Source organism: Numenius arquata, chromosome 24 (genome assembly GCF_964106895.1).
Source record: "Numenius arquata chromosome 24, bNumArq3.hap1.1, whole genome shotgun sequence".
NCBI classification, from domain to species: Eukaryota; Metazoa; Chordata; class Aves; order Charadriiformes; family Scolopacidae; genus Numenius; species Numenius arquata.
The window spans coordinates 5,151,928-5,171,033 of record NC_133599.1 but is presented as its reverse complement, the minus strand read 5'-3'; the positions used below and the strand labels follow the sequence as shown (position 1 = coordinate 5,171,033).

The 19,106-nt window shown below is 53.7% G+C and overlaps 2 protein-coding genes across 2 annotated transcripts; both read left to right on the top strand.

Moving 5' to 3' along the window:
* The first annotated feature begins 1,806 nt into the window (after nt 1–1,806).
* Nucleotides 1,807–6,314, top strand: PI16 (peptidase inhibitor 16). The gene is made up of 4 exons (XM_074163541.1): nt 1,807–1,975; nt 4,457–4,675; nt 5,290–5,399; nt 6,194–6,314. Exons 1-4 carry the CDS (start codon nt 1,823–1,825, stop codon nt 6,312–6,314), a joined length of 603 nt encoding a protein of 200 aa, XP_074019642.1. The 5' UTR covers nt 1,807–1,822.
* A 484-nt stretch (nt 6,315–6,798) lies between these two features.
* On the top strand, nt 6,799–10,382 carry LOC141475223 (uncharacterized). Its single transcript, XM_074163471.1, has 2 exons — nt 6,799–8,617; nt 8,968–10,382. The coding sequence occupies exons 1-2, from the start codon at nt 6,997–6,999 to the stop codon at nt 9,108–9,110; spliced, it is 1,764 nt and encodes a 587-aa protein (XP_074019572.1). The 5' UTR covers nt 6,799–6,996; the 3' UTR covers nt 9,111–10,382.
* Nucleotides 10,383–19,106: the final 8,724 nt, after the last annotated feature.

Genomic DNA, 19,106 nt, shown 5'->3' with positions numbered 1-19,106 from the left:
GGCTCCAGGAAAGCTGGGGAGGGACTCTGGATCAGGGAGGGGAGCCATAGGAGGAGGGGGAAGGGTTTGACACTGAAAGAGGGGAGATGGAGATGAGATGTGGGGAAGAACTTGTTTGCTGTGAGGGTGGTGAGAGCCTGGCCCAGGTTGCCCAGAGAAGCTGTGGCTGCCCCATCCCTGGAGGGGTTCAAGGGCAGGTTGGAGGGGGCTTGGAGCAGCCTGGTGTGGTGGGAGGTGTCCCTGCCCAGGGCAGGGGGTGGCACTGGGTGGGCTTTAAGGTCCTTTCCCACCCAAACCATTCTATGGTTCTATGATCTCCTGCGAGGCTTAGTCAGGATCCTGTAGTGCCAGGGGCTACTTGGAGGTTGGCCCTTCATCCCCACATCACATTTGCGGAGAGCAGGATGTGTGTTGGGGTCTTCTTAGCCATGTTCCTCGTAAGCCAGGCCATGGCGAATTGGCAAACAGGAGCTGGAGCCAGTGTTGGTCCTTTCTAGTTTTCTCCTGGTCTCTGGAGACACAGCAGCAGAGCTTTGGAGGTGTCTCATGATGGAGATGGTTTTGCCTTGACCCAGATCCCAATTCACCTTAGCAATGAAGGTGAACCTCTGGTTTGAGCGGATGAGTTGAAGGCACCCTGTTGAGATGTCAGCTTCAGCCCCTGCCTGCAGAAATTGCACTGTTGAGGGTACAGTAGACCCTGGACCTAATGAAGGAGAAGGTAATATGCAGAGGTAGGAGATTTGGGGACAGTAGGAGAGTTGTTGCGGCAAGAGGGGAGATCAGCAATGGGAAAAACAGCAAAGCATTGCCTGGGGAGCTGGGAGGGGAGAGGGGGAGGCAGAGCCACCGGTGTGTGACAAACTTGGCTCTGCCGAGCTGCCCACCCACGGGTCCTTCCTCCCCTGCGGTCCCCCGGGCAGCGCCTGGAGCAGCGCTGGGCAGGTGCACCATCTCCGATGGGGAAGAGGCTGGAGGGTCTCTGCCGGGTGGTCTCCGTGGCGGGGTGAATGGGGACACCTGATGCCCAGGGACAGAGCACAGCCTGTCCCCACAGGGCTAACAGCCCCCATCAGCCCTGAAGGGGCTCTAAGCCCAAAACTCCCCTTTTTGGGGGCTATTTCACCTCTGTACCCTGTCCTTCCTCTCCTGCTCACCCTTCTCCTGATGGCACAGGGAAGGGCCATCAACCCTCTGCTTACCCCCCGCTTCCCAGGGGGCTGGGGGAGCCCCGGGGGGGGGGAGCGTTCCCCAATTCCCTGCTGCTTTCCCCCCAGCATGGGGCTGGATGAGGTGGGCTCTGACCCCCAGCTGGGGAGTTCCTACGCTGCAAACCGCTCTCAGCAGTTGCATCTCGTTGCCTTCGTTTCGAGACGCAGCTGTGTCCCAGGGACAGGGGAGGAGGACCCTGGGGTAAAACAGGGCTTTGCTGGCTTCTTAGGGATGATTATTATTATTATTATTATAGATTTAAGAGAAAAGAGGCAGGAGGTAGAAGAGAGGAGCCGTAACTGAGGGCTGAGGTGATGTCTGAGGGTTGGAGCAGCAGAGGCTGGGATGAAAATGCCGATCCGGGGATTAGGAATCGGACCCGGGGTCTGTCTCGGGGAGCGGACCCTGCAGGCTCGTTGGCACCGGCCGCTTCTCCATCAGGGCCGATATGTGAGATGGGTGTGTTCCGCGTGGCTCCGGGACTCTGCTCTAATAAAGAAATACGTTTCCTCCCCAATCTTCAAGCTGTTGGGTGTTCCTTGCTTTTGGGAGGTGCTTTAAATGTGACTGCCAGAGCCGTGGGCTGCTGAGAGCAGAAGCTGGCTGCACGATGCTGAGCTCGGGTCTTCCTCCCCTTCTCCTGCTCCTCACGGCGCTGGAGCCAAGCTGGTCCCTGAGCGATGAAGAAAAGAAGATAATCTTGGATGGGCACAATAAATACCGCTCCCAGGTCTCTCCTCCCGCTATGGACATGCTGAAGATGGTGAGTGGCTTTTATTGCAGGGGGATGTCAGAGGGTGTTTGTGTAGCGCGAGCTTCGATCTTAATGCTGGGAGGGATCAGGGGTTTTTTTAGGGGAGACAGAGCAATTCTTCTGTGGGGTTACAGCCAGGTATGGATGGAGGGGTTCCCTCAGTTGCCTCTAGAGAGAGGAGTTTCCTTTCACCTGTAGAGTTGCCTTTGGTTGGTTGTGGAAGTTCCTAAGTGTGATCTGAGTTCCCCGATGCTCTGTGTGGGAGCCCTGCAGGTCCCACTCACGGGAGCGCTCCTCGTGATGGGGAGCAAAGGCAGGTGAGACACCGCCGTGGGCTGGAGGGGGAATCCTGCTGTCGGGGGCGTTTGCCTCTGCAGGGCTTTTAGCTACAGGAGGGAACATGAACTTCAAACATCGCAACCAGGTCATTCAGTTGTTGGGGCTCTCCATCGTGCTCCTGATCCCCTCCATGACTCGTGCATGGCTCTTGGAGCTGAGGGATCCCCCATTTTCCTTGGGGAAACTGAGTCAGGCTTCTGCACCATCACGTGTAGCTGCAGTGGCAGCAAACACAAGCTCTCGAGCTGGCGCTGCTTTTTGTCTTATTCAGACCCTTGATTTGATTAAAATTTGGCTATTGTGTTTTATCTTGCACCACGTGATCTTTTTCACTGTTTGCAATGCCCGTGGAGGAGGAGGAGGGAGGACAACAACTGTTTATGGTGGATAGTTGGAACGCTTTGCTCTTTCGGTCACAGTGTGCTTGGAGGAGACCTCTCCGCCTGGCCCAAAAGTTGCCCAACCTGAATTAAACCTTCGTGGGCTGGTAAACGGGAGCTTCCCGGGTAAATGAAGCAAAAAGCAATATTCAGGCATAGGAGGGCTGACCAGTGCCTTCAGACTCAAAGGGGACAGAGCCAGAACCCCGAGCACCATGATCCCACGGACACCCACCAGAGTGGAGAAAAGTTGGGAGAATGAAGGATTTGGAGCCATAGTCTTAGAGAAAGCCCCAGGGAAACAGTCTTTCAAGGTCCTTAAGCCAGTGGCAATTCAGACTGAAGCTCTGCTTGCAGATCATGAGCTTTGAGATGCTCCCTGCCGCAGCCGTGCTTTATTTCTGCTTAAACACCCCGGACCCGCTCGCAGCCCAGAGCCAAAGGCTTTGTTTTTAATTATTATTATTATTGAAGCGCAGCAACTGTTCAGCTTTCAGCAGCCCTGACGGTTTCTTGGTAGAAGTTTTCCATGAGAAAACCTCACCTCCCTCCCGGGACGTCTCCTTGGGCCGCCTTCGCCTCCCGGTTCACCTGCTGCGGTGGCACCGTGCCCGGCTGAGGTCACCCCACGCTTCTGTTTGGGACATGGCTCTGGTTGCTGTGGAAATAGTTAGGGGTGGGGGAGGTGGGGGGGTGTTATACACAGCCTAAAGCCACTTTTCTTTTTTAACGAGGCAAATCCTGCAGGTGCGAGTCCCTGTTTACGGAGCCCAGCTCCGTGCCAGAGGGGTGTGCGCTCCCCAACCTGGGGTTCTAGCCATCGCTCTCAGCCCAGCTTGGGGCCACGGTGGGAGGTTGACCAACATTCCGTGCCCCCATCCAGATATTTCAGTGTTTACTTCCCCCCATGGGTCCCTTGCGCTGCTGCTGGGGGGGTCTGTCCACATCCCCTCGACGCCCTGTGACATGTCCTGCTCCATGGCCGTGCTTTGTCCCCTTTTGGATCCAGCCCTGGCTCCGTTTGGGAAGGTCCCCCTTCAGGACCCGCCGTTTGCTGGGCTGCCTTCCAGCCCATCACAGGAGCTGCTATCTCCATCAAATGGAGCAAGGACGGTCCAAACAGCTGCAGCATAGGGTTCCCCGCGTGTCTCTCTCTGAGAAAACCTCTCCTCCTCCTCCTCCTCCATATCAGTGTGGTTGTCGGGGGACAAAGGCTGATGGGCTTAGCTGGCGGTGGTGCTACTTCGGAGGGGGCTCCTGGCAGCCACCGGCCACGTCTTGGATCCAGGCAAACAGATGATGGTTCCCTGGAGCGTGTGCTCCCAGGCTTTGTGCCAGGGGAGATGTGTCCTGCTCTCCTCCCATCCCCACCCCGGTCACAGAGGGATGACCCCTCCTGTGTGACCCAGGGTGAATTTCCTCCTTTCCTCCATCTAACCTTACGGTTTCTCTGCGCTGAGTTGAGGATGGTCCGTGATGATGTTAGAGATGCTCCGGGCGAGGTTGTGAGAGTCGTGCTGATGCGCTGACCTTCCCCGGTTTGACCTGTAAGCTCAGGTTTGGGTTGTACTGGGACTGACTGAGGAGCTCCCCTCTCCTGAGGACTTCTCAGAGGACGCTCAAGAGAGTGCCACGCATTAAGTAGGAATTTGAATTTTACCCATGAACGGGGGAAACTGCTCAGAGAGCCCAGGGGTCCTTGGTACACGTCCTTGCATATGTCGGAGAGCCCGGTGTCCCTCTCTGGATGCTGACACCAAGCTCCTTCCAGACCTGGGACACAGAGCTGGAGGCCTTTGCTCAAGCCTACGCAGAGAAGTGCATCTGGGACCACAACAAGGAGAGGGGCCGACGAGGGGAAAACCTCTTCGCTATGGCCCCAACCCTGGACCTGGAGTTCGCAGTAGAAGACTGGAACGCGGAGGAGAAATACTACAACCTGACGACTACCACGTGTGTCCCCGGGCAGATGTGTGGCCACTACACCCAGGTACTGAGCTGGTGGGGTGGAGGGATGGGGTTCTTGGGAAAGGAGCTGTACCAAAGCCCCAGCTCCTCCCAGAGTCTTTGCAAAGGCTGGGGAACCAGGTAGGAATCACAGTGATATAGGGGAACCTGGGCATGGTACCAACTGTGACCAGCCTTTTTGGAGAAGACCTCTTTTAAACAAGCTCTGCAGCCCTTTGTTGGCTCCTCAGCAGAGCTGGGTTCCAGCAGGTCTTAGGCAGAGATAGGAGGTCTCAGTGTTTCTTCAAAGCTTGGGTGGGAGCAAGGAGCAGAGAAGGTGGTGGTAAATATGAGGATGGATGTATGGAAGGTTCCAGAACCAAAGCCAAGATGGTGATGCTCTACCTGGGTGGACTGTGGTAGAAAAGCTTGGATAAGTGGGCTACAGCCTGAGGTTGGGAAGGTGACCCAGAGAGGGGCAAGGGGCAGGACCCTGAATGCTAAAGCAGGGTGGGGATGTGGGATCTGGGGCACAGAACAGAGATGAGGGGGGCATTGGTGTGGTGATAGAGCAGCCTTCAAGGCCAGGGCCAGGTTGCCAACAGGGCGTCTGCCTTCACCCAATCACCTCACCTTCAGCACTGGTCTTTGCCGTAGGTGGTCTGGGCAAGCACGCATCAGATCGGCTGCGGGTCAAAGTTTTGCGAGAAGATCGAAGGAATTGAAACAGAGGACATGTACCTGCTTGTTTGCAACTATTATCCTCCGTAAGTCCCACGGCTCACAGGGCTTGGTGCATCTTGGCGGGGTTCCTGTGCTGGAAACGTCCTTCCTTCAGTCCCTGCAACAGAGCAGGATTTGGCCTTGTCCAGAAAGAAAAGAAAAGCAATTCCAAGAAAGGCCTTTGTTATCTTGGGTTGGTCACAAAGGAAGGAAGGGTTGTCTGGTGATCCTTGCCCGTGATTGCGATTGCCGAGGTCTGGTCCAGCCCCTGGCACAGACCCTGGGAAGGAGCACCCCACCGAGAGCCACCCAAGGCTGATGCTGAGGGTACAACTGGCAGCTCCCTGCTTCGTGCCTTGTTCTTCCCTGTGGCAGCAGTGGTCACCTGGGGTGGAGAAGGACGTTTGGCCCAGCAGGAAGGGTTGGATGTGGGAGGAGAGGTGGGTGCCCACTTGCAAAGCCCTGGGACCAGCCTTGGGGACCACTTCCTTGGAGCTGGTGAGGCCCACGAGAGCGACCAGTCACTGCAGAGTTTCTTGGGGGTCTGGTGATTTTGTCTCCCTTTTGTTCCCACCCCAATGCCCATCAACGGCTCAGTTCTAAGGGGTGGTGAAGGATCTGGTCCATGGAGCTGTCTCCACTAGTTTTGGCAGCCTTGGGGTCAGGCTGTTGAGCGAACGGCACTGAGTGTCTGTGGCAGGAGACCAAGACCTGGTTTTTCCATTAATCCTGAGTTTTTCCTTGGCTGGGATGTTCCCATCGAATCAGATCCCCTCTGTGGGATGGGTGTTTCCCCCTCTCCTCACACCTTCTTTTTCTTGGCGTCTTCTGCTTCCAGGGGTAACATGAAAGGCCGAAAGCCGTACAAGGAAGGACCTTCCTGCTCGCAGTGTCCCGAGGGCAGAGTCTGTGTCAACTCCCTGTGTGGTAAGTGCAGCGAAGCGGCACGTGTCCCTTGACAGGCTGTTGGGACTCAGCCCCCTGGGTTGAGGTCCAAGCTCTGAACCCTCCTGGAGCTCTCAGGAAGCCCTGGACCAGCAGTTCCAGGGCTGGGCCGTGACACACCAGGTGCGATGGCAGCCCCTAAGCTGCCTCAAGATGAGGAGGATCGGACAAGGACCTTGCACCCCCTTTAGCCAGCAATTGATCCCCATGAAGATGCCCCTTGAGGGGCAGGAGGTTGTGTGAGGCAGATGAGGTGTCTCCAGGTTGGGAATCCCAGAGTAGGGGATGGCCCAGAGTGACCTAAGAGGGGTCGGCTGCTGCTTCACCCCCCGGCGGGCTCCTGCTGGCCCTGCTCAGAGCAGGGGCTCTGTTGAGGTCCCTGCTCCGGCCCTAACCCACGGCACTTTTCATCTCTTACCAGAACCCACTGTAGAAGAAACCACTCCAGCCCCTGTGACAACAAAGGCAAGCCCATCCACCCCAACCACAGCCATGCCAAAACCCACACCAGTGCCCACCACGACCACAGCCAAACCAGAACCCACACCAGTCAAACCAGAACCCACGACACCAGTGCCCACCACGACCACAGCCAAGCCACCACCCACGACACCAGTGCCCACCACAACAACGGCCAAGCCACCACCCACGACACCAGTCCCGCCAGAACCCACGACACCAGTGCCTACCACAACAATGGCCAAACCAGAACCCACGACACCAGTGCCCACCACAACAACGGCCAAACCAGAACCCATGACACCAGTGCCCACCACAACAATGGCCAAACCCACAACCACGCTCCCCACTACAGCCACGCCCAAACCCACAACCATGCTCCCCACCACAGCCGAGCCACCACCCATAGCCACACTCCCAACCACAGCCAAGCCCAAACCTGCAACACTAGTACCCATCACAATGACAGCAAAGCCAAAACCTGCCACCACACTCCCAACAACAATCCCAGCCAGGCCAAAACTCACCATGCCAGCACCCACCACCACTACCGCCAAACCAAAGCCCACCATGCTAACAACCACCATGCCAAAACCCACCACAACAACCACTGCCACTAAGCCAACAACCACCACAACAGCCAAAACAACACCCGCCACACCAAAACCCACTACAACAACTACTACCGCTAAGCCAACGCCCACCACACCAGAACCCACAACTACCACTACCACCAAGCCAACAACCACCACAACAGCCAAAACAACACCCGCCACACCAAAACCCACTACAACAACTACTACCGCTAAGCCAACACCCACCACACCAGAACCCACAACTACCACTACCACCAAGCCAACAACCACCACAACAGCCAAGCCAACACCCACCACACCAAAACCCACCACAACTACCACTATGGCTAAGCTAACACCCACCACCCCAAAACCTACCACTACAGCCAAGCCAACACCCACCACACCAAAACCCACCACTACAGCCAAGCCAACACCCACCACACCAAAACCCACCACAACCACCACTATGGCTAAGCTAACACCCACCACCCCAAAACCTACCACTACAGCCAAGCCAGCACCCACCACACCAAAACCCACCACAACAGCCAAGCCAACGCCCACTACCCCAAAACCCATCACCACCACCACCACAACAGCCAAGCCAGCACCCACCACACCAAAACCCACCACAACTACCACTACAGCCAAGCCAATGGCCACCACACCAAAACCCACCACAACCATCACTATGGCCAAGCCAGCACCCACCACACCAACACCTACCACCACTACAGCCAAGCCAACATCTGCCTCTACAGCATCAGCAAAGCCAAAACCCACCACTACAACACCAGCACCTACCACAACAGCAAAGACAGAACCAAAAACCGCCACAACCACAAAGCCAGAACCCACTGAAACAGAAAGACATGATCCTACTGAGGCAACAGGCCTAACTCTTTCCTTTGAGCCTACATTAGACCTGGATTATAAAGTATCTCCAGAAGTAGAGGTAGACACTGGAGAGCCTGTTAGTCCCTTAACTACAGAGGATCCGGCCTTGTTAGAAAGCATGGGCACAGCCTTCAGCCCCAGATCAGTCCCAGAAACAGATAAAGGTGTCAAAGAGGACGGGAAAGAGAAATCAGCCTTTTCCAGTCCATCTCCATCCCTCAGCCAAATAGTTCCAGAGACCAAGTTAGGTTTCAATAAAACTGAGCTCATAACCCCCTCAAAGTCAGTGGTCTTCAGCCCTGAAGAGCCCACCTTCTTGCGCTTAACGTCATCTTCCAAAGAAAAAAAAGGGCAGAGCCCTGCTTTCCAGACCTCCCTCTCAGGTAAGGAACTTGTGGAGTCTGTCCTGGCATGGACACTCAGACGTTCAGTGATCCCCAAGCAGCATGGAGAGCGCTTGGGAGGAACCAGTATCGAGCTGGTCCTTCGGATCCTCCTCTCGTGTGTGGCACCAACCCTTTTCCTCACTCTTTACTCTAACACTGAAGGGGGCCAGTTGGATGTCTCGTGTGTGAAGCATGGTTTTGTTTCCAGCCTGCTCCCCATTAACCCACCATCTCTGTCACGCCTCGTGGTGTCTTGGTGCACGTCACTGATGGACCTGCATGAGCGGGAGTTTCTCTTTTGCCCAGATCTTCTCCTCTAACTCCATGTTTTCTTCTTTTCTTGCCAGCAGGTGCCCTGGACACTGAGGAACTGGAGACAAACTCAGACCAGACAAGCATGGATCAGCCCACGGCTGGAGCCCACAGTACCTCCTTGGGGCTTTCACTCTTCCTCCTACCCGGTGTCATCCTGGTGGCCCCTCTGCTTTGAATGGTCTTTCTCAGCTGTCCCTGCACCAGTCACCAAGGCTTCTTCAGCATTGGTTGTTCCACAACCCTGGTAGGCTTGGGAGACACCATGGACGATTCAGGTTGACACGCTCTCTTCTTATGCTGCCTTATTTGCTCCAACCCCGATGAGCCCAGGGCAGCTGGCAGTCCCATGGGAACTTGGTCCCCTTCCCAAGGAGACCCAGGGGCAGGAGGGTGTCTGCCATAATGCTGGTGACCTTGGACGCTTCTCCTTTCTTCCCAGCCAGCCTGGGCTTCTGGTCCCATTTTCAAACTGGAGGTGATGAGCTGTCCCACCCACTTGTGTGGCTGGCGGGCCCCGCTGCACCGAGTCCCCAGGGAAAGCAGAATGGCTTGGAAACCCAAGTGGGGATGAGACATGGTCATTGGTTTTGGTGTTTGTCTGTAGATGAAATGCGGTGGTGGGGTTTGGCGTTTGTCAGGATGAGTTTCTAACCAAAATACGCTTTTCCCCTCTTGATGTGTCTGTCTCCATTTTGGAGAAGCTTCTTCCTTCCATGTCCAAGAAGAGCGGCTTTTTTTCCCACAGGAGGGGATTTCTATTTCCTTCCTGGTTCTGGTACCGCTGTGGCCAGAACTACCCAGATCTACTCCTTTCTCCTCCTCACGCCTCTGCAACCCTTCCTCCTCCCTTCCTCCTCCTCTCTGCCGCCTGTACCCATTCCACAGTTAGCCCATTGCCATGACTTGATTTTACGCGTGTGCCTGCACCCGTGTGCACGCACAGAAGAAAAACCCTCAGTGCTAAAGAGGCTCCTTCATCCAGCTTCCTTCTGCATGGCTTCCTTCTTTGCATAACTTAAGCGTAGTTGAATTTAGATCCCGATCTTGGTTGACGTATACTTTGCGTGTGGTGGAACCTGGTCCAGGAGAAACAAGTCATCACGTGCACTGGTACAAACTGAGCTCAAGAGAGCCAAGTGGATGATGTTAGAGGTTACTGGTGGTTCCAGGACTTGTTGGAGGACCGCTTTGGTTGTCTGGGACACTGTGTGTTTTATTCCCCCATGTCCTTCACCTGAGGATTCCCAGAAAGGTGTGTTAAATACGTGACGAGCTTTGCAGAGCGGTGGAAGGGACTAGGAGACATAGTCCCTCCTCTGGCTGTAGCATCCTTTGGTTTCTTAAAGAGAGGAGGTGGAGAATGACCTGAAGGCCAATACTCGTGTCCTCCCCCGTGACGCTGTGTCCTGTGCATCCCCAGAGCGTGCACTGAATAAATCCTGTTGTGAAAGTCTCTTGTGGGGCGTGCGGTGTCTCGCTGGGGGACCTGGAGGCTGAGGGTCTGCATATTCCATCTGTAGATTCCTCCTGATGGTGTCCTTAGGTGGAATTGCTAAAAGACAACGTGGCTTCTGGGGTTGCTGACGGGAGTTTTTTTTTGACTTCCCAAAAGCATCCGGGGGCTGGTTTTCGCAAGGTTGTAACATTCATATTTTTAAGCCCGTGCAAAAGCAGCAGGAGGAGGAGATTGAGGATGACGTAGGGAACATTCCCCGAGTGCAGAGCAAAAATGTGTCCCCACCAGGAATTCTTGGGCAAGGAAAGCAAGAGGAATAGAGCTCGGAGGAAAAAAAACAAATAAAAGAGATCAAAACTGGGGCTGGAGCCTTTCTGATCTTAGAGACCCAGCGGCCACCCTCTCCCCACCCCCAAACACACACTTTTTTATCTTTACAGCAAAGAAAGGAGTTCAATGTGAGTGCGTGTCCCCAGATCCTGTGTTTCTGCAGCATTTTCACTGCAGAACGTCACCAGCCGCCAGCAGCACGGGGAGAAAATGGGCAAACTCGCAGCATGGGAGCCACGCTGGGGTCGGACCTTTGCTTTTGGCTTTTTTCCCCGTCCTTCTGCCCCTGCAGCTCCACGTTTCCCTTCTCCCCCAAACCCTGCTGCGGGAGCCCAGCGGCACCAGTTCTCTGGCAGGAAAGCCAGCTGCCGTAGGGGTTGTTTCAGGTCACGGTCACGGCCGTTCCTGCTGGACGGTGACCGGCAGATGGCAGTGGGAGAGACACCGCAGAGAACTGGGCAGCCCTGAACTCGCTACGCGGAACCCTGCCGAGAGTCCGGGGCTTTATTTAATCACAAGCCTCAGATGTAGTTAAGAATCAGATTAAAAATAACCTCCTGCCCAGGTGCCGTGGCTGCTCTAGGCTCTCGTTGTGGGCTGAGCTCCTGCTGCCGAGCTGCTTTCGAGGGGAAAAAAGCCAGTTTTGGGTTAGGGACAGATGATAGAAAGACATCTATTTCTATGCTGTATTTCTACAGGGAGCGGCTGCTGTTGGGCTGTTGCAAGGGATAGAGCTGGGAGGGCATTTCAGGACCCTGATGTTGTTGTGTCTGGGTGAAGGGGACTCTGGCATTAATTCCCTGTAAGCAATAAAAAGGAGCAGAAAAGCATTTCTCTTCCCAGCAAAACCAGGGCATTTGGTCAACACCTGATTTTTTGCAGCACTGGATCCCCACACCCTGCTGGGAGCCGTGATGGAGCTGGGAGCAGCAGTGCTGCTGATTAACAGCGTTAATAGCAGAAGCCCATCAGCATAATTCTAGGATTTAAATATTTTATCAGGATTTTGGGGCTACGGACCCTTCTTAAAAACTGTTGAGTTTTGTTTTCTTTAAGGGCTTGACTTCTGGAGACACATGGTTCTGCAAGGACCTATTTAGAGAGTTCTTTGTAACAGAAAACTTAAAACCAGAGAGCAAATCCCCTTCTCCCTGCACCAGGCACTGAGCCCTGCCACCACAGGCATTCGGGTTGGGTTGATTTAATCCTAAATTAGAGGGATTTTAGGGAAGGAGAGAAGGAGACCACATGGCAGGGACAGGGTATGGCACACAGGGGAGGACACAAAACATTCAAGGGATAATTTTGCAGCATTTCCACTCCGTTTCTGGGGTTGGCATGAGGGATGGATGCTCTGGCATTGGGGTGACACGGTGGGCAGCTCCTGGCGGGGGGGTGGTGAACGGAGCCAAGACCCTGGCAAAGATGCTGCTGGGTCCTGGCAGCCCCACAGTGTGGTGGGAGGAGGCACTTAACCATCAGCTGTGGTCAGTTGAGCTAAAATCATGGGATTTGTGGTGTTTCTAAGGCTTGGCTGCTGCATTAGCCCTACCTGCCTGGTTCCTCCCCCAACCTCCGGCCCTGTTTCCCAGCAGGGAGAGGGATGTCCCCTCTGCAGGTTGAGAGGCCGCTGAGCTCCATGCTCCTGAAGCTCCCCCGGACACGGTGAGTGGAAAGGGTTGGGGCAAGTAAGTGCTCCATCCCGGGGGACCTGTAACTGGGGACGTGCCATGGGTAGGTCCAACCGGCTGCCCAGTGTTCCCTCTGGGTATCTGGGCTGAAAGCGCTCTCATCCCACAGTGTCCCCAGGGGTCCCAGCGGGGAGCCACCTTTCTCCCTCTTGTTTCCTGGCTGGCTTTTTGCTAAAAGAAGGTGCCTGCCCACTCCTTGCCATTGCAGCCAGTGATGGCATTGGTGCTGACCCGTGCCTGGGTGTCCCGGAGTTAGCCAGGTGTCCCCAATATCCGTAGTCATAAGTTCAAACAAGCTGCCAACCTTCCTCCTGGGCAGAGGCTGCCCTTTCCCATATACCAGGAAGCGATAGAGGAAGTAAACGTTGCCTTGGCAGGTTTCTGAGCCCTAATTGTGATTTATTGGAGACACGGCGATGGGTTAGTGGAGCCTGGAAGTTCCTGTGTTGTCCCGTTGCTGGTACCAGAGTTATAAATAAGTTTATAGTGAGGGCTATCCAAGCCCAACCTGCGGTCCTTGAGCTGACCGAGGGTGAGGAAGTGGCTCAGGGCTTCGGGACAGGACTAGGGTTGGCCCAGGAGAGCACCTACCGACAGCCCAAATGGATGGTCTCCACTCCCACCCCCATCTGCCCCACATCCTCACTGTGTCCTGGTTGTGGCTTCCCTTCCATGCTCAGGATTTTGGTCAAATGGAGAATTTGGTCAGTGACTCACCGTCAGGAACGCTGGCCACCCCTCCAGAGGTCACAACTCACCAGCCACGCTCACTTCAAGGCAGTAAAAAGACACTTTTTTTTTTTTTTAAAAAAAGTCAAAATAAGTTTATTTTCACAAGAGAGTATCTCCAGTAATATTTTATTCATGGCTTCCAGCTCACGCGGTTTCACTGCTTGAGTTTCTCTGCGTTAACATCAGTGCAATGGAGAGGGACTGAACCAAATTCCTCTGGAACACACAGGATTAGTTCTTTTCCAGGGGACACCTCTTGAATACGAAGTGGCTGTGCCACTCTGTTCCCATGCTTGGGGTGCTATTTTGGTACCTTCCAAGCAATTTGTGGGTAGGAGTCCTGCCCCTCAGCGAGCAGCGAGAGGATAATAATGCATCTGAGAAGGACCAGGCTGTAGTTTTGCACAGCGAGTCGCCAGGATGGCTGACAAGCCAGATTTATGGTGATGGGACTGCATTCCTTCGCCGCTCAACGCTGCGGCATCCCCACCCACCAGCTGTGGCCCAGCCTGAGGAAATCACATCCCTGTTTCTCGCTGGAGCTACGCCCCATCCCAAGAAGCAGAGGAGCCCTTAACCAAGCTGCTTCATTTTGGGGGAGCCCCATGGCCCCACCAGCCAGGTCTCTGGGTCTCCCTGTGCGTTTGCTCCAGGGTGAAATTTGAGAGCTTCAATTCCTTTTGGCAGCTCTCTTCCTTCCACTTCACCCGAGAAGGTGTCCTGCGCTTGCCCCCGCTGCCCAACATCTCGGATCTCCCGTGTCTCCCTGACAGGGAGATGGGGGTGATAACAGCCCGAGATGTCCTTCGGTTGTGAAGAACCCACGCAGCCCCTCATCGCGTTACAGCTCCACTCGTGGTCCTGAGCCTACTTACCGTGGAACGGAGCAGAGGGATAGTCCCGTCTGCTCCTCAGAAAGAGAAGAAATAGCGATTCCCCGTCCCTTGACCAGTGCCAGAGCTCTGAAGGTTGCTGTCTTCTCAGATGCCTTCTGTCAGAGGACAGTGCTACCTGCCTGGGAGAACCCAGAAGGACTAGGACTCGCTCCCTTTGGCTCACGTCTCTTCCTGACCTGTCTCCCCTCCAGGACAGGGTGTTTATTGGAATCGTTGGCTTATTCTATGTAAATACACAGGAGCCCCAATCTCCTCGCTGGGGTTTGCATAGAAGTGAGTAAGGCTGATATGGATTATCAAACCAGACCCACCCTCTGACTCTATACCACAGGAGAGCTGGGGCCTCGGCCAAAACAGAATGTACTTCCTGAGCAGGGGCCAAGCAGCCAAATCTGAGCAGCTCCCGGGGCTTCGAGTCCACAGGCTGAGCTCGCTCCTGGATCTAGTTCTTAACCCAATCTTCAGAATTAGGTGCAAAAAAAAACTTAAATCACAAGCTCAGATCTATCCTCTTTGGACCAAAGTATCCGCTCCCCTCCAGACTCGAGGACAGACCAGAAAAGAACAGCACACTTGAGCCCATCTCCTGCCAAAAAAGCACAGAAGTGAGCCCCAGGAGGTGATGCACCAACTCATTTCCTGGTTTCTCTTGCACCCGTTAAACAGAGGGGTAGGTTTTCTGTGAGCAGGTGGCTTCACGCACAGAGTAGTCCCTGGAGGTACACAATCCTGGATGCTACAAGAGAAGACCCACTGAGTCGTTCAACAAACGCTGCGCCGTGTTTTGGGATCCTCAACAGAAAGAAGTGACGCCTCAGGAGCTCTGTGGCTGAGCCAGTCCTCTGGTGGCTTTGCTGCTCTTTAAGGAAGGCAATAGACTGTATAGTTATCACCTGAAATGGGATAAAATCCCTCCCACCAAACTATACAACCTACTACCTCACCTCCACAGAGCAGGACTGAGCTCTCGCCCGATTCACGGCCGAATCGCTGGCTTTGCGTTACACTTGCACCAGCCGCCTCCGTGCTTGGTGTGGGAATAGACGACGAGAACCGAAGACCTGACTGTCTCCTTAGGAAAGACAGTAGATTGTATAGTTAGCTCAAAGGGAGGATCGGGCTCCACAACTATTCAATCTACTACCTCAGCCTCAAGGACAGCTTGGGACCGTGGCAGTCTGCGGCAACGAGACGATCCTCGTCCCAGCGTCGGCTGCTCCGTGGCTCCTGTGAAGAGAAAGGCATGAAAAATCATCAGACTTCATGATGTTAGGGAAAAGGAGTCTCATACCCAACCTCCTTTCCTTCTTTAAACCTCCTACGGTCCACTTGGACTAGACTTTATCCTTGGCAATCGCACTGGCTGCAAACTTTACGCACCCGAAGGCTTACGGCGGCAGCAGCCCTCCCCTTTGAACCCGGGGCCATGCGTGCAGAGAGCACGTCCCTTCCGAGGCTGCAGTTGGATGCAGCCAGGCTGACCTCACCTCAAACACACAGCCTATCTAGAACAAACCTGCCACACCAGATAAGAGAATCCATCAATTTAGCTGCCGGGCACTCCAGGGAATTGAGCAGATTAGAAATAACTGAGTACAAGGAAGCTTTTAGGCTGCAAATGTAATCGTATCGAGTACATCAAGGCAGATCTCATTTCCTAAACAAATGAGCGCAACATGCAGGCTCGGTGTCCCTTTAATGCTACAGCTCAGCCAGGCGATATTAGCATGGATCTGAGACAGGCTGGCTTCCCCCCGGGCCCTTGGCTTACCCTCTGAGACTCTGTCGTTCTCTCTACACCCAAATACAGACGCGAGGTATTAAGTTGGTAGTTTAAAAGAGACGCGTGAGGTTCTTGAGCAGTGAGAAAGAATCCCCCTGGAAGGTTAAAAAAAGCCATAGCCAATAGGGAGCCCCCAGTATCATGTTGAGCAGGCAGCGTGTGTGGCTCAGCAGAGACCCGAGGGAGGACTTGCCACCAGAGCTGGGCCACCAGAGGGTCCCCAGGCCCCCCCCAAACATCTGCGGAGCATTTTGCAGGGAGAGGCACAAGTCCCCAAAGGGACAAAGGCTGCCCAGTGCTTTGTGCTTCCACAGCCAACAGGCAGCAGCCCGAATCACAGAATGATATGGGGTTGGAAGGGACCTCTGGAGACCACCAAGTCCAACCCCCCCTCCCAGAGCAGGTCCACCCAGAGCAGGTCGCACAGGAACGTGTCCAGGCAGGGTTTGAATGTCTCCGGAGACTCCACCACCTCTCTGGGCAGCCTCTTCCAGGGCTCTGTCACCCTCACAGTGGAGAAGTTCCTCCTCATGTTTAGATGGAACTTCCTGTGTTCAAGTTTGTGCCCGTTCCCTCTTGTCCTTTCACTGGGCACCACTGAAAAAAGACTGGCCCCATCCTCCTGACACCCCCCCTTTAAGTATTTATAGGTATTGATCAGATCCCCCCTCAGTCTTCTCTTCTCCAGACATTTAAGTGAGATCCCCAAGGTTTGGTGAACTGTTGTAGCTGGGACCCTTGAGGTGGGACTTCAGGATGGGGCTGGGGTACAAGGGTATCTTTGCAGCAAGGTATGGAATGTTCCCCTGTTCCTTTGCAGAGCTCTCCAGAAGTCCTTCTTGCTGGCATTCAGCATGCTCCAGGTAATTCTCTTAATTTCCTTTGACAAACAGCCTTCACAAGGGATGACCTACTGCGCCTGGCCATCTGGCCCAGGCCTCTCCCGGCATCACAGAGTATAAACAACAATTGTCAAAAAATCAATGTTGGAGGAGTGATTCCTATAGCACTTAAGAACACAGCCCATCCGTGCTGCCAAGTACCTTGCATTCCAAACAGCCTTCTGATGGGAAATGTTATTTTTTCTGGTTTATTGGCATAAAAAGTGGTGCCCAGAGGTTGCGCATCCCTCCTTAGCACATGCAACACCAGCCAGAGGTTTACCGAGGTTACAGTCAGGCTCAAAGGTCCATCCCATCTGTCACAGGCCACTCTGCCTCCTCAGGGACAGAAGTAATGGTTTAAACTAAAGTGTTTCAGCTTCCCAAAAATCAAGCTGGTGCCACAGGCATCAACCAGAAGGGATCATGGTGGCAAGAAGGCCAGTGGTCACTGCAAAGGTAGAGGATCAGGAGGTGGGTGGCCCCGGTGACCACATCAGGTGATGCACAGAGCAGAGGGAGATTCTTTGCAATTAACCTGGAGGGAAAATTTCTCCTTATTCCCAATCTGGTGTCTTATATCATTCTAAGCACATAAGCAAGATGTATAGGCCTGGCATTTAAAAGGCCACTCTTGAAATCACTGCAGAGAAGAGGCGTTCGGGTCAGTCTCAAACTGTGGGTGGGAAATTACATTAAACAACTTCTAGTTCACATAGATCTAATTATACACAGAAAAAAAAATCCTTCTGACTTCTATAAGTAATCCTGAAAACAGGAGATTTAATTATTATAATTGTCTTAATGAGTATAGGTTTCGGGAATACCCAGCTGCTGACTCTGCAGTCCTGATCTTGCCAGGATCCATGAAGAAAGGAGTCAAAACAGGAGGATTTAGAGATACGATGCCTGGTAAGGATCACTATGACCATCCCATCCTTATTATCCCTGTCACACTTGGTTGTGCTATACAATACCACAAACAATACTATACAAATTCCAACAACAGCAAGCCCCTCTCCTGGATGGCTTGTGGTCTACACCACCAAGACAAAAGATGAGGAAAGAAGGAGGAGCAGAGAGGTGACCAAATTTGCCAAAGATTGCCCAGCAAATCCATGGAACCAGCTTTGGGAAGTCCTGCTCCAGCCTCTGGTGGCACTTGTCTGGGCCAGCCCAGCCCAGAGAGAGGTCGATATCCACCTCTCCCTCTGTCTTTGACAGAGAGGGAAAGAGTGATGTTCCCTTTTAATATCTGCAGGAGACTCACAGATCCTGGGAGAGAGAAGATCACACGCATCCTGGATAACAGCTCAATGGTAAAACCCCCCCTGGGGTTTCACAAAGAGCCGTTATGAATTAGTCATATATCCATGCAGCCACAAGATTGGTGCAAATGCCGTATCTACTGAGATTCTCAGCAAAAATCCCACGGCAATCGCCGAAGCGAGCTGCGTTCCAGCTCTGCCCTGCTCTCCAGACACCAAGCCTTCCCTTCGAGCACATCCCTGCTGAAGCATGAGATTTACAAGAGCCTGAATGTGATGTAGCCATGCAAAATTCTCGATAAAATAGCCAACAGGGTCTTCAGGAGTCAGAGACCATACCCCAAAGCCACTAACTGCTTTTTTAGTTATTTAAGTCCATTTTTGGAAGATTTTTGGATACTTGGCTGCTAAGAACTGGACTTCTTGGAAAAACACCCTTTTCCATGCAGCCTTTAAGGTAGTGGCACCGCAATTTTCCCCTTCCAGATTCCTATGACTCCTTCAAAATTAGCCAAATTTGATTTTTGTGAAAAAGCCAGGTCAGTCACTGCGAGAGACTGCAAGAAGGTCCCCATGTGCAGCGTGTGCCACCGCACAGTCCTGCTGTCTCGAGGTGCTTGGAGGGGTGAGGAAAATTGGCAGGTAAAGGATTAATATGTTCCTTCACAGCAAGATCCTCCAGGCTGGCAAAAAACTGGCATTTCCAGTCCAGCTTTCAGCTCATTTTGGGGAGGGAGAGGTGACCTACAACTGTTCTTCGGTTCGCAGGGCTCAGGGTGGCTCGTGATGACCCCAAGATGATGTCCCCCCCAAATTTCAACGCATCTGCAGACCAAAGGTGCCCGAGCACGGCCAAGTCTCTGCCTTTAAAACAGGGAGGCATGGAGCCTGCCTTGGAGAGTAGCTGGAAAGGCTCCGAAGCTTTGAGGAGCTGATCTGGTTTATTAAGGAGCACTGAATGAAATGGAGGAGGGGGGGAGGAGGGAGGAGGAAACCATAAAACAACAAAGTCGCTCCTTTAAAAGCAGACACTGCTTTTCAGCCTTTGTATAGCCGCGGTCCCGCACGTCGGTGCCAAAACGTGCCGGGGACAGGCAGGGCTTCTCAGTGGGAAATCAGGGCCCCGTGTCCCTG